Source organism: Urtica dioica, chromosome 4, assembly GCF_054948205.1.
Source record: "Urtica dioica subsp. dioica isolate 48M chromosome 4, U.dioica_male_clone48M_v1_H2, whole genome shotgun sequence".
NCBI lineage: Eukaryota > Viridiplantae > Streptophyta > Magnoliopsida > Rosales > Urticaceae > Urtica > Urtica dioica.
Genome location: NC_142759.1, coordinates 12,623,933 through 12,639,694, shown reverse-complemented (window position 1 = coordinate 12,639,694; position 15,762 = coordinate 12,623,933). Strand labels below are relative to the sequence as shown.

General features: G+C 33.2%; 2 protein-coding genes across 2 annotated transcripts; one reads left to right on the top strand and one right to left on the bottom strand.

Moving 5' to 3' along the window:
• Nucleotides 1–221: 221 nt before the first annotated feature.
• On the bottom strand, nucleotides 222–1,886 carry LOC149400531 (large ribosomal subunit protein eL21z/eL21y-like). Its single transcript, XM_089610302.1, has 2 exons — nucleotides 1,611–1,886; nucleotides 222–735 (listed from the first exon to the last, which is right to left on the bottom strand). Exons 1-2 carry the CDS (start codon nucleotides 1,845–1,847, stop codon nucleotides 475–477), a joined length of 498 nt encoding a protein of 165 aa, XP_089466428.1. The 5' UTR covers nucleotides 1,848–1,886; the 3' UTR covers nucleotides 222–474.
• Nucleotides 1,887–12,958: 11,072 nt separating this feature from the next.
• LOC149400530 (zinc finger protein ZAT9-like) lies at nucleotides 12,959–14,419 on the top strand. Its single transcript, XM_089610301.1, has one exon. It carries the CDS (start codon nucleotides 13,082–13,084, stop codon nucleotides 14,174–14,176), a length of 1,095 nt encoding a protein of 364 aa, XP_089466427.1. The 5' UTR covers nucleotides 12,959–13,081; the 3' UTR covers nucleotides 14,177–14,419.
• Nucleotides 14,420–15,762: the final 1,343 nt, after the last annotated feature.

Genomic DNA, 15,762 nt, shown 5'->3' with positions numbered 1-15,762 from the left:
AAAATTATAAAAAAAGTGGCAAATAGGACAATTTCTCTTTTATTATGTTTTCAAATTAGTTGCAAAAGGCCCATGATGAAATTAATTGTTTTTTTTCCTTTTTTTCTATAAAATAAAAAAAATAAAAATAAAAATACTAAGCTTCTTCACTTGGCACAAATTCCTTTCTTCACAGTCGCACTAATCAAAGAAGCTTTCGATCTAATGATGCACGAGACCCCTTTTGAGCTGTAAAATGTTTTGAGCCTTTTACCATTTAACCAAGCACCTTCCAAGTATCCAAAAACAACTCTAGCATATCAAACAAAATTGTGCTCAAATAATAAAGTATCAAAAATAACAGCTAACAATGTCTGAGAACTCAAAACGCAAAAAAAAAAAAAAAAAACCCCTACGAGGTTAAAAATATAACCAGCAAACAAACAGCAGGAAATAAAATAACACAGGAGACAAGAGAATCCACGGATTCAATATCTAATATCCTCCTTTGAGATCGTTGACAACGTCGTAAGGAATTGGAGTGACGGTCTCGAGCGTAGCACCCTCAACAACCATGAATCCTGGCTTGGGTCCCTCGGGCTGCCTCTTTGTGCTAATCACCTTTCCCTCAGCTTTGGCCTCAGCTTTGAGCTGGTCGTTCTTTACCTTCCTCAGCCTGAACTCTTCTGTGCACCGAGATGGCTGAACATGCTCGATCCTCACGTGGATCCTCTTCTTTATGATCCGGTTCCCAACCTGCAAATTCATTCAACATACATCGTATTGTTTATGTGACTTCGAGATATTTACTATTAAGGTGGTTGAACAACGACCCAATTCATTTCTTTCTTGTACATGCTTCACTATTAGTGAGAACAGAAACCGTACGGATAGACAATGCTATGATTTTTAGTAGTTAAAATGAAGTCGCTACAATCTTTTTTTCCTTAGACTGCCAGACATTTGACATGGACGTGAAATAATGAATTTACTAAGCTCAGAAATGAGATGCGGAAGTCATAAATGACTGTTTAAAAAATTGAAAATTTCAATAATACCAAAAAACGAAAACATAGTATCATGATCCGAAGCAAAATTTTAAACAAGAATATCAAATCACATAAACTGCAAACTAATTTGGGTATCTGGAAAAATCAGCGAGCGTCGGTGGAGACAGCTAGAGTTAGGATATGTACAACTTAAAAATAAATCAATTAAATTTGAACAAAATTATCTGGTTTTTACACTCGTCAAGTAACAGAAAAGAGCACACACTGTCTCGAGACTAAGGAGACCAAAAAGAAAGAAAAACTCAGACGTGATTTACAAGTGAAAGATTTTTCGACAGAGAAAGAGTTAGATCAAGGAAGAGTCGGTATGATGTGTATTATCTTGCATGCAAATCCATGCCAGCTTCACATTCATTTAGGAATGACAAATGTCGAAATCCATTCTCAATTCATAGATACGAAAAAAAAAACATATTAAAGGCAGATATAATCAATATGAAAAACAGAGAAAGTTCCAGCAAAAATACAGTCCACGAAGAATAAAAGTAAACGGAAATGTCTAATCGAATGAATAACTAAAAAGCAAACAAAAGCTAAATAGACAGAGAGAGAGATATATACCTGTTTGTTGACCTCGACTCCGATGGCGCGCTTGGTCACGTTCCAGACTCTTCCGGTGCGACCGTGATAGAACTTGTGGGGCATGCCCTTGTGGATAGCACCGTTGACCTTCACGTCGACATAGTCGCCGATCTTGTAGATCTTCAAGTAAGTCGACAAAGCGATGTAACCCTTCTTCCTGAACGGCCTCGCGAACAGGTCCCGAGTCCTCGAGCGGAGACCATGACCAGCCGGCATTTCGTTTTCGTCTGTGGATTAGGGTTTCGGTTTGTGTTTCTGCTCAATATAAACCATAGGGGTTTTTGTATGGGCTTGGTTTGGATTTTCGTTTTGGGCTTAGTGTTTGTGTGGGTTTAGCTCATTTATTTCTCAGCCCACACATATTAAGCTGAAATCTTCATGTTTGTCCTTATACTTGAATAAAGATTTACATGGAAAATATAATCTAAAACTTTAATAGAGATTAATCATAATATTCGTTAAAACATAAATTTCGTTTAAAATTACTTAACAAACACATAATAAAACTACTCATATAAGTTAACCTCACTTGTATTTATAAGGAAAAATTGTACAAAATAGTCATTTGAAACTTATTGATTAGCAAAATATCCAAAGTTTCAATTTTTCAGCAAAGTAACCAAATTTACGTTTTCAAAATTCTTTTGACAGCAAAGATTAAAATTTTGACGATTAATAAAAGCAATTTCTCACTTTCAAAAAAATTAATCTTGGGATCAATTTATTTAAAAACTAGATTGCGGCATATTTTGGCTATTTCATTAAATTATGACAAATCTTAACTATTTTATAAATTTATAACTTTAAATTGACTATTTAACTACATCACCCTATTTATAATATATTATTATATATTATTTGTGCGAAAATATTTAAATACATGCATTTATATTGATTTCAAGGAGACGCATTGTCTTTTTTGAAAAAAAAAAAAAAAAAAAAAAAAAAAAGGAGACACATTGTCATTGAAATCAGCCTCTAAATATCATGGGTCTTTGCAACAGTGTAGTCTTTGTCCCTTGAAATAATTGTAAACCATATTGGTTTTTCAATTCTTTTGCAAGCTCTACGTCCGTGAACTGGATTCTCAGTGTACAGCCTCGCCTCCAAATATCTACACATTCTTTTATATTAGGATTACCAACACCTACATGATAATCAGTGGATGGAAACCCGAGAAAACAATCAAATTAGCGAAGCAGTAGATGAATCAAAGGATTTAAATGGCTTAGCTTTAGAAACAGCTCGGTTAATAACGAAGGCCTTCACTCTTAATATAATTAGAAGGATATATGTATACACACTAGAAAACTAGCCACATGCTCTCCAAATGGACTTTGCTATAGAAGTTATCTGAAATAAATATTCACTATATTAACAGTTCATTCTGAGGAAACATATGCAATAGCTTCGAAAAAAAAAAAAAAACAACCCGGATGTCAGATTTAAAAAATCATATAAATTTGGGTTATATATTATAAAAAATTTTGTATAAAAATTATAGTTTTCAAAATTTCAGGGGGATTTGACTCCCTTGGACCATATATAACTATGCCCTTAGTTGTAACCAGTATTTGTTGTAGTAATGCTGTTGTGCTTCCATTGAGCTCTCCCTCGGGGACGACGTGGTACAGGACCATGAGGAGTCCGACCAGACCTCGGTCCGAGAGGCCGAGGAGTACATCCATTGGGGCCGGCCCACAAACTTCTAGGCCCAAGGGAAGATACTAGACATTCTCTTATTAAATTTCTATGCTTACATAGTACTTCATTATCTAATACTAATGTATTTTAAATTTCAAATGATTATAAAATAGCTACCATTTTTATTATGTTTTTAAATTTCAAATTAGTTTATACCGGACCGTGATGAAATTAATTGTTTTTCTTTTACCAACTAGTAAGTTCTTTTGTGATTCATTACTCATTCTGCCGCGATTTCGACGCATCGTTCATTTTGTTCAAGTTGCGAGTATTCAAGTCGACCACTACCGAGAGATACATGTCGTGTTAATTTTTTTTTAATCCTAATTCAATTCAAGAGAAACAAAGCCAAAGATCTAAATAGCAAAAGCGTAATCGAATTCATTTGATTGAATGCACAAAAATGTGATGATTTTTCAATTGCAGTTTGCCTGAGTTTGGAGTATTCTTCTTGATGGGGATACAAAAAAAAGATATGTACTGCAATTAGGGAACATATCCGTTATTGATAACTGTCGGACAATTACTAATAAATATTACTTATTTTTAATTTGGCCCCTGATCAAATTAGAATTGACACTTATGGTATCCACATAATAACATCATGACAAATATGTACTTAAGTTACAAACTTTATTCTGAATTAGACCACATTAATTTTGACTTAATAAATAATGACCAAATAAATTTATTTAATAAAATTAGTAGTCCCAAAATAATTTAACATGTCGTTGACCGTCGTGGTACCTTCGAAACTATTTGATTTTGTAGTTGTGTTCTTTTTTATGCGAATTGTTATGTAACTCTCTTGTACTTCGTTCTCAGGTACTCATAACGGTTGAATGAATAGTTAAGTGTATTTACTTTCAATGTTAAAAATATTTTATGTCTTCTAAATATAATTTACGATCATACTTTATTTTTATTTTCTTTAACTTATAGTTAAGCCTGTTTATACATTTATAGCTTGTTGTATTTATTTTCATAGTTATCACAGTTAATGACATTAACATCTGATATTATTAGTTGATTTATTTGATTAGCAGATGAATAACTTTGTTGGAAGAAAAGTAGCAGAGACTTGAATAGCTGAAGGTCGATCAATATCTTTTTCGTTCCAGCATATGAAAAAAAAAAAGCTCCATGCATCAATTTGGTATAAAAATCAATTAAAATCGATGTTTTTGACTATATGCTTAAAATAAGTAAACTCTGACTGCTATTTTAACTACCCTTAATCACTATAAATTCTCCTTTAAACTTTTGCTATATATACAAGTCATATGCATATAAGATTTATTTTCCTCCAATATTGAATAAAAATTAATAAAGGGAACATGAGTTGCTTGTAAGGCCAGAAATCTGTAGCCGGTATGGGTTATCAACAAAACTTTTCGAAAGTATCTTAACTTTATATATATACATATGTGTATATAAATATATATATATATGTAAGTATGTATATATATATATATTATATGCATTTACTTTTTTTTTTTTTTACATTTTCGTTAGTAACAAGCTGTCATGAAACTAACTTCATGGCAGTCCAAAGAGATAGAGTTAATAATATATGTGTCGGTCGGTATATTGCTGGAATCGGACGTATACATACATGCGTGTTGTGAATATATGAATGAGGATTATAAATATTTTCCATACAACTAGATTTCACCAAATAGAGGCCATAACTTTGACTTTGCGAGTCCAAATATGTGAAAAAGGTAAACCATGCATCAAGTCTCATTCCATTTTTCTGAGTGCACTTACTTTATCTCATCAAAGACCACTCTACTATATCTGCTCTTAACAAAGAAAAAAGTTAAAACGCTTATTGGTAACAAATCCATCATATTCCAAAACCAACCAACCACTCAACTCACTTTGAAGATCACACATGAGAAGAAGGGAAAAAAAAAAAATCATGCGTGCTTTAACTTTAGTTTCTAAAGCTTAATCATTAGCGCGCTCTATTTCTCCTTCTCTCAATGCATATATAGAAATATGTATTATCTGTAACACTTTAGATATTAAGGGCAGAAAATAAAAAGGGTCCCAATCTTTAAGTACAATCTTGCCACAGAATGCTGCCATTATAAGTATGACTTTGGAAATTGTCCACTTGTCTTAGTAGTAGACGCTATTAGTTAAATAGTTAAGAAAACTGCATTTGCTTTCAATGTATTTGGTACCCACTTCTTGCACTTTTATTGGCTTTCTCATTTAGTCTTGAATATTAACTATTATCCATAAAAGAGATATTTATAAAATAATAAAAAAAGGTCAATGAACGTGTAGTATTGCTATTAGTCCACTCTAACCCACGGATACTGGACTCCGTTTGTTTTGAGAATATACTTCTGGATATTAAGTTTGATAAACATAAACGCTTTCGAGAGAGAGAGAGAGAGAGATGGCTTATCACAGTGAGTTTTCTTCTTTACTTTAGTCTGATGAAAAGTCAGAGTTTCAATCAGAGGTAATTAGTTAATCTCTTGCAAGGCTCAACTAGCTAGATAGATACTCTTAAACAAAAACCTTTGGATATAATTTTATAGTATGTTGTTTCCAACTACACAACCACCAAATATTACATACCCATATCATGCGCGACGTGGGATTGTGGCCACTCAACATGTCACCATATATTAATTCATTTCCTATTTCTGATTAACAATATTTTGGTTTGGTTTTATGTTTTTGTTTGCATGTTAAAATCCACAGCTCACAAAGTCAAATGGAATAGTCAATCAACTTATTTATATTCGCACTCAAAATCATTTTCCTTAGTGATGACGAAATATTTAATATCTACGGTAAAATAAAATGTTGAAGGAGCTAAAGCTTTTTGTTATAATACATGTTAAAATTTCAAATATAATTAAATAATGGGATTTTAGTCATACTTTCAATATAATTTATGTCACTGTAATTTAAAACTTTTTCACAACTTATCAGAACTTTATAAAAAAAAATTATTTCTTTTCGACAAAAAATTTACACTGATAAAAATGATAGTATCTAAAATTTCATGTGGTTCGTTTATAGCAGTCGTTTGCTTGCCAGCATCATTTTAATTGAGTTTTGAGTGAAATATGTTTTTCTTCATAATAAATGCCTGAAATTAAACGTGGATTAATTCAAAGTAAAATAACATATTTTTGTTTAAAGAGAAACAAAATCTATGATTAATTCTCAAGTAAGCTCAATTTAGTTTTAATTTGTTGGGCGTGGGTTTCCCTTCCACTAATTGTTATACTAACACCAACATCAAGGTAACAACGACTCCCAAAGTGCAAAAAGATAGAGGAATAATTACAGTACCTTCTTTTCAAATTTAATCTTTCAATTTGTTTTACTATTTATTCCATAAATATACTTTTTTCACAGTAATTTTTGTTGGAAGGATTGTAAATAAAGAGAATTATTTACAAGTGTATAGATGATTTTTGGCTAATATTTGAGTGGGGTCTACTCATTGGAATTTGTTAATTTTTGCGTATTTTTATTCCTCGTTGCGGCGGGTATAAGATTGATTATTTATTTGCAAAAATCATTACTATAATGAACGAGAAATTGATGCTCTAAGTATGCTTAAATAAGAACACATTTGTTATGTGTAAATGAAGTGAATTGCAAGAGTCCCACATGAGTTGGGTAAGTGTATTGTGTGGTGTTTATACACTATCATCTTTCTTTAGTGGTCAAGCAAGTGCAAGAGGGGAGAGTGTGGGTGGATTATCTCTTAACCCCCCGCGCATACACACACACGCGCGCCGCTGAGCTGAGCCGGGCTCGGGTTTTGGGAATGTCTCGGTCTCGGGCTTTGGGCTCCTTGGGCCAATCCTTATCTTTTTATTGCAAAATTCACTTAATATTTGTTTTAATTCCATAAATAACTTATGTGTTATGTTGGAAATTAATTTATTTGTGAGTAAAGGTTACGTTACATGGGTTTAATGCATTAAGTGCCTTTATTCTGGAGTAATGGAGACGTTTGAGCGAGCTTCCAAGACTGCACACGTTCATAACTGACCAGTATTCAAGTGCCTTTATTTTGGAGCATTAAGTGCCTTCAAGTGCCATTATTCTGGAACGTTTTCTTGTTCAAATCTATTCAGAATTGTGCCTATAAAAGCAAGGCCCGAGTTCTCATTCGAACACACAACAACACTCCTCTCTCCCTCTCTTTGAAATTGTTTTGTCTTTTGTAGTCCGGTGATAGCTTCTGACGCTCGGGTTCTAGTTCGCCGAAACCGAGTCTTGTGGTGCATTGCTCGTCTTAGTAGTCGTTGTATCCTGAGAGGTTTTTGCTCACGAAATTCAGCACCCGTGGGAGGGCGATAAAAAGCTTCAAAGAAACCGTCAAACGGGCCTCGACCTTTTCCTTTCCAACTTCCTGTTCTTTTCTATTTCCGGTTTATGTTCTATTTTTTTTTCTTGCATGTGTCTTTAATTTCCTATCAATATTATTTGTAATATTGCTAACAATTTTTACTGCTTACAGTTTTCTTTTCCCTTTTTACTATTTACAGCTTCATTCTTTTTTTGTTATTTTTTTTATTGTTTCATCTAAAAAATGATAAAATTGTTTGAAAATGAAAAAAATAAAGACATATACTTGGTAAAGGTTAAAATTTAAGTTATTCAAAGAATTAGCATCTTTAAATGAGTTATACGTGTAACTCTCCCAAAATAATTAAATGGACACAAATAACCTTAAATGGACATCAGTTTAAATTAAAGGATGTACAAATAAAGTCATTAATCCTGAGAATGTCTAAAACTCTATGAATCTTATTTTATTATTATGTTTTAATCAAATGTTTACCCTTTCAAGTTGTTTATAATCCTTTTATTTGAATTTTATTCTAATAGATGCATGGATATATTATAAATGATATTTTAGCATATTTAAATATGGAATTATAATTAGGTTTTTATTCCGGTCAATTTTCTTATATCCTTTTATATTTCATTCACATACTCAAAATATTTATTTGTTTATTTATTACTAATTAACTATTGTATATTTATAAAAAAAAAAAAAAAAAAAAAAGGCATGAAGTTTTCCATTAGAATTTGGGTATAATACTCATAAATACAGGATAATTACATCTTAGTACAAAGCAAACCACGGACCTAAGTCGGAGTGAATCTAACACTAAGTACAGGTGTTCACTCGTGTGTGCATACTTCCGACACAAGAATGAATATAGAGCACATTATAATTCGAGCACTCATTTGGCTTTTTCAAAATTCCCACAAAGGTTTCTAGAAAAATCCAAACAACCGTGGTCCGATGACTATGAAAAAAATAATTCTTCCACCTGTATAAGCATAAACCTAATATGAAGCCCACAAATGGGAGGTGAAAGGTGCTAATCCGTCTCCAATTCGAAACAAAACGATCAACAAGCAAAAAAAATCAAAATATTCAAAAATATCGTAAGGTTGGAAATAATAAAATTAAAATCAAATCTGAAAACGCATATGGCAGTATTGGTCAATATTACATGATATATTAACAGTGTAAGCGCATTTATCAATATTAACCAATATTACAAATTTTAGTATAGTAGCATTAAGGATTAAGCGGAAAGAAGATATATATATATATATATATATATATATATATATATATATATATATATATATGTTGGAAGTTTAAGAGATTATTTTGTCATAATTAATGTTTAAATGTTGTAATAGCATACTAATATGTAATATATTGGCAATATCAACTATGATCAACGATTTTATTGTTATGTAACACCATAGTTTTTTATACTAGTACGTACGCTTGTAAATTTTCAACTCTTTACACAATTTAAAACCATTTATATACTTCAAAAAATGATAACCAAGTAACTAATTTAATTATGAATAAATCATAGGATATCCTGCGTGATAAAATAACCAACTCATGGATAGAATTTATATACATATACTATACATACACGCCAAGTGGATGAGAGAAACCGGACACACTTAAGGATTAAAGATGATAATATGTAGGGTCTGAGTAGAGTCTTGCAAAAGCAAAATCAGACCTTACTCACGATTTTTTTTTTAAATCATATCTTATCTATATCCATTTATTTTTAATAAGTCTGAGTCTGAATAAAACTCTATAAGGTGCATGATAAGCCATATATATATTTTCTTTTACTAATTTTAGTATGATTTATTAATAATAAATAAATAAATAAATCTAAAAATATATTTGAATAAAAACTGAACGAATTTAAAAAAAAATACTTAAATTAATAAATTTGACACTAAAATTTACTTAGAATTCATAAATATAATAGTAATTTTAAGCGAGTTAAGTCTTGGATAAGGTACCTAAAAATCATACGCATACTCATACTCATATAATTTTTAATAGATAATACACGTTCCCTATTTATTACTCGTTTGTTCGGGTAAGATCTTGCCCGTGATAAATAAGATCTTGAGGGTACGTAAATCCGTGGATAAAAATTGCCATCGATAGACACGTTACGAAGCTAAAAAGCCATGCCCTTAATTAAAGACCTGAAATCTTACAAAGCATGCGTTAAAGTGGTGTCGAATATTTCCAATGGATCAATTCAGTGCAAACAACATTGCCAACTATTCTTTCCAAAACTGAGAAATATGAGAGCACATCACAATATATTTCTATGTTTAGAAATAAAAGTCATGTATTAATGGCGTGACTGTGACAAGTATTCAGCATATTTAACACTAACCCATGGAATAAAATTGTTACTGATTCTGTGGTTGAATTGAAGACGACGTTATTAGGGGAAAATCAAAACTGTTAATTCCGAGGTTAATCGCATGATCATTTTACCATTACAAAAACAATCTGGTTCATTGCAATTGGCCAACTCTGCATGGTTTCAGAGAACTCACTATTAAATGCGTTTATTAGCTTTGAATAAAGGCTAATCTTGAAATTGAAGTTCCAACACATTAAATTTCAGAACCACAAAATCCCAAAAGTGTGATTTCTGGCTGTGTTATTCTCTGTGTAAAAATCGGGAGTTAATTTAATATAATTTTGCGCGTGACATATGCTAATTCAAAAACATTTCACTATCACAAAAGGCAAAAGGCCTACTTTATATGTCAATGTTTTTCAGTGCTAATGTTAAAGAGCAAATAAATAATAACAAACCTTTAAAAAAAATATTATAAAAGTCTTCATAATAATAATAATAACTGTAACTTAGAGAGAGAGAGAGAGTATTATTAGTATGGTATCGTTTCGGCCGAACTTTCTCTTTTCCTCGATTTGACTAATCTATACTCTATAGTATTCAATCACTCGAATAAAAAGAAAGCTTTTTGTTTGTGAATGAATAATATCTTCCATGCCTTTACTCGAAAGAAATTACAGCAAAAGTACGCAGCTATTACATTTTGGCCATAACAACTAACCAACATTTGAAATCACACGATCCACAAATAGTTGCGTTAAGTTATAATTTTTAGCAACAAAAAAGAATATATTGGTTTTTGAAACACATAACTAAGATTGTTCAATTGCTCGATATATCAATCGCTTCATTGTTCATACCACATTTTGCATAGCCACTCTCCTCATATTCTTACCTATTATACACAAACAATATATAAACTCACTTGCGAAGTTTGAAACGACACTTTCATGGGGATAAATGCATTCAACAAAAGTTATATGGTATGATCATAATTTTGTCTGCTAAATTCACAACAATATTTTTCCAAATACACTCAGTCACGAGACAAAGCAAGGAGTCACACGATGGTGTTAATTAATATTTGTATAAAGTATAGGGTCCCTAAATTTATACCGCATTGTAATATAATGTACATTTATTTTGATTGACATTTTTTTTATAGAAGTGATGGACAAAGTTCACATGCATGAGTGACCAAGCTAGAAAATTTTCCATTAAATATACAGCCTTTGGGTGGCTTTCAAAAGTCTTGTATGGCCATTCATGACACATGAATGTCAACATTTAAAACGTAATGATAAACGTCCAAATTTTCATATACAGTAATTAACATACCACCCTATACGTACATCTACAAGAATTCTACAATACAATATTAAGATGAAGAAAAAAAGAGCAACCCACAAAATAAAAAGAATATTTCTTTATGTATACTTAGCCAACCTATAGCTAGTTTAAGCCCAATAATAAGATGATAATGCTCTATTACAACATTGTGATAATGACATTTACTTGCCGGTATTAAAATTGATCATAGGGTTGGATTCTCATAATCACAAAGCCATGATATTGAACAACCAAATGGACAAAAGAGAGAGAGAGAGAGAGAGAGAGAGAGAGAGAGAGAGAGAGAGAGAGATATACATATTGGATCAATGAAACTAGACGTTTATGAGCTCTTTGCATTGACACAAATAAGTGCATTCACACTCACATTATCTTATAATTTTTTTTTTTCTTATGGCCATATTGCTTACGAATCATGCAATTAATATTTATGTGATTCTAATTTAATTAATGGCCAAAATGGACCGGGCTTGTTTGAACAAAAAATGTGGGGAAGCACATTTAGGAGAGTAAGACTTGGTCTACCAAACCCTAACAATCTCTCTTTCAATCCCTTAGAAATCTCCTCTCTCTATGGGAGAGGACAGAGGAGGTTAGTTAACCAAAGATCCAAAATTAATGGGAGAGAGAGAAACTAGTTTACTCAGCACATAACTCTAAACAAATCAAAACAAAATGGGTGTTATATATAGATTGTGACTAAATAGCCTAGTTTCGGTTACATCGGAGTGGAGAGACTTGGGCTATTTTTGTAAATCATCGGTTGGTGTGTTTTTGGTTTGGTGGTGACACGTCCATTTTAATTATAGTTGTTGTATTTATGAAGCTTTCAAAGACACTAAAATTAATAATAATATTACATGTTTAGGGAGTGTGTTTGTGATTGATTAAGAGTCACAGCTCGGTGATGGTTAAAAATGAGGTGGTAGGGTCGTTTTTCCTTTTCGAAGGACACCTTTGTGTGTGTGTGTGTTTATTTTCTGCCTCGTCGTTACAACAAACCTCTTTAGCAGTTTCCTTGACTTGGACAAGCAAGCCACCGGTTTATTCTGGTAACTCTTGAACATTGAAATCACCATAATGCCCTCATTAATAACCACGCCTTAATTAAAACATAAAAAATATGTTTAGATATATGGAATGACGCAGATGCCCTTTGTGTTTGGAGAGTGTTCCGAAGCAGTTTGTAGCGAGTGGTTTGATTGTTAACTAAAAGGGGAAGAAATATGATGGTGAAGTATTGACTAGAGAAAGGGTATTATTGGAAATAAAAAAGAATAGTGAATTTATAAAGGAGAGGGAGAGAGAGAGAGAGAAGGGGTGGGAATAAATACAGAAACGGGCAAGGTTCGCATGTTACATGTTGCTCTTTTCTCTCTTCATGCATACGCTTTTAATTAATACTTAATTCATTATTAAAAAAGAAATTCATAAATATTTTCCATTTGCCGTTTCTCATAAGATAAAAGTTACGAAAATTCACAACCCAAAAAAAAAAAAAAAAAAAAAGAAGTATCTCTCTCTTTGCCCTTTTTACTTTGTATATATCTCTCTCTTGGTGGAGGAATGCTTGTCACCTACTCCTTTTTTTAGCTTCCAACTCTCTCTCTCACACCACAACGCAGCAACTAAAAAAAAAAGAAGAGCGAGAGAGAAAGAGAGAGAGAGAGAGAGACTCTGTTTGGTATGATGGAGAAGCACAAGTGCAAGCTCTGCTTCCGAAGCTTCTCCAATGGCAGAGCTCTCGGCGGTCACATGAGGTCTCACATGATGAACCTTCCCATCCCTCCCAAGCCACACCTAGTAGTAGTAGAAGAGAACAAGCTCGCCGAAGAAGCCGATTCAGCTTCGTCGCGATCGGAGCAACATTTTCGGCGATTCAACGTCGACGATGTCGAAGAAGAAGAAGTCTCCGACGAAAAGTCTCTGTTCTACGGACTCAGAGAGAATCCGAAGCGGAGCGTGAAGCTCGTCGATCCGGAATTCTCGATGGTGATCCTCCAGGACCGCGAGAGCGAGACCGAGTCTTCCAAGAACCCGACCCGACGCCGATCGAAGCGCGCTCGGAGGCCCGACTGGTCCACCGAGCCGGAGCCGGAGCCCGAGCCGGCGAGCTCGATCTCCGACGCCACGACGGAGGAGGACGTGGCGTTCTGCCTCATGATGATGTCCAGAGACAATTGGATCAAGAATCGGATGAAGAAGAAGAGAAGATCGGACGATGAGGAAGACGAAGTAGATGAAGATGAGGACGAATTCGAAAACGACGAAGACGAAGACGAAGAAGAGAGCGAGTTCGAAGGAGGAGGGGAAAAACGACAGGAATCATCGGCGGCCAAGTGTAGTCCGAAGGGAAAGTACAAGTGCGACACGTGCGACAAGGTGTTCAAGTCCTATCAGGCTCTCGGAGGCCACAGAGCGAGTCACAAGAAGCTCAAACTCAGTAACCAGGCCGAGTCCAACCGCACCGAGTCGGACAGGAGGGACGGCAATGCGGTTTCGCCGGAGAAGAAGTCGCACCAATGTCCGATTTGTCTCAGAGTCTTCTCCTCCGGCCAAGCTCTCGGCGGCCACAAGAGGTCACACGTCATCGCCGCCGATGCTTCTCCGCCCAAGCCCAAACCGAAGCCGATCGTGGTTTCGGCGCCGAGGAGTAATTATAATAAGCTCGGCGGCGAGAACTTGATCGACCTCAATTTGCCGGCTCCGGATTACGATGATGACGAGACTAGTCAAGTCTCCGACGCTGAGTTCGTCAACAGAGCAATCATTAGGCAATGAAGATATATATATATATTTGAATATATATACACGACAAAGAAGTCTCTTTTTTTTACCTCTTAGGTAAGGATTTTTGGATCTGAGAATTGATATTATTGAAAGTCTCTGTTCAATTTCGCTATATATTTATCTATTTTTCGTTTTTAGCTCTCTTCATATTGATTCTAACAGTAATTCATTTCTTATGAAGAAAAAAAAAACTATCTTTGTTCTGGTTTATGTAACTCTCCTCTTACTAATTCCAACAATGATGGAGCAAGCAACAACAGTTTTTTTTTTTTTTTTTTAGTTTATTTTATTTTGAGGCCGTTTTTAGTTCTGATCCACTATTCTTGTTTTGTTTGTTGTGTGCGTAGTTTTTTTTTTTTTTTTTTTTTTTTGAAAAAGTCATTCACTCTGTCTCTTGAGCTTAGAGATCAATCAAGCTCAAAGTTGTTTTTTTAGTTAATTAAATTAATAGATGAAAGAAAAAGAAATAGTAAAGTGTAGTTGCTTAGTAGTACTTGCATTGTACGACAAAATATAGTTGAACTTGAAAGAAGAGGAAGCTAATTCTCTCTTATCTACTACTGTGCCACTCTGTCTTTGTCTGCCTGGGTTCTGTTCTGTGTGTTTACTTCTTAGATATATATCTGCACTGCACAACAAGTATGTCTAGACTCTAGAGATTAGAGCAAGAGAGAAAAATTTGCATGTTTTAGAGAGAGAGAGAAAGTAAAAGCGGAAGTGTTTTACTATAATACCCTTCGTATGTGTCTGACTTTGATACTCTTATTTATTTCATTCTATTTTGTTTTTAATTTGTTTTCGTTAATTAAAATTCTGGGGAGTAGAAGAAGAATAAGTCATTTAAGGCATTTTAAGACGTAGGAGATCTGAAAAAGTTGATATTGAGTAATAATAGGCAAATCCCTCGTTTCACTAACAGGATTTTTTTTTTTTTTTTGTGGGTTTTTTTTTTCTTTTTCAAAATAACATTTTGGTTTGGCTTGAGCCCACGTATCTTCTCGTGTGGCAAAATGATTTTTTATTTTTTAAGAAAAAAAAAACTGATTATGTAGTTTGTTTTGTATTTTTGTGTATTTGTTTATATATATATATATATATATATATATATATCGTTTTTTAACTGCTTTATCATATCATAGCATTAGTTGGGAGTAATCTTAGTCATTTAGTTGAAGTTAATCTTAGTCTTAAATTTAAAGTTTCAGTTGAGAAAAAAAATTGAATTTTACACACACTAAGCATTATTACAAGAAAAATTATATTTCCGTAGTTGACAAAATTGTTGTTTTTATTATAAGATAACCTAATAAACCAAAAAATTAAATAAATAAATGTGTTTAACACTTAATTGCTCGAATGTACACGTATTTTGTTGCAAAGATATAATAAACAATTGGCTAAAGAACAAAGTGCATGGCTATTGCATCATGCAGTGTTAACCTTACAACTTGGCATTTGTCACACTGATGTGCATAATAGCCAAATCTGGTTTATCACTGATTTTGATTAGCATATGTTTAGGTCTGATCAGTTGGCAAATTGAAGAAGAATTAAATTATCTTCTTTCTATGCATCAT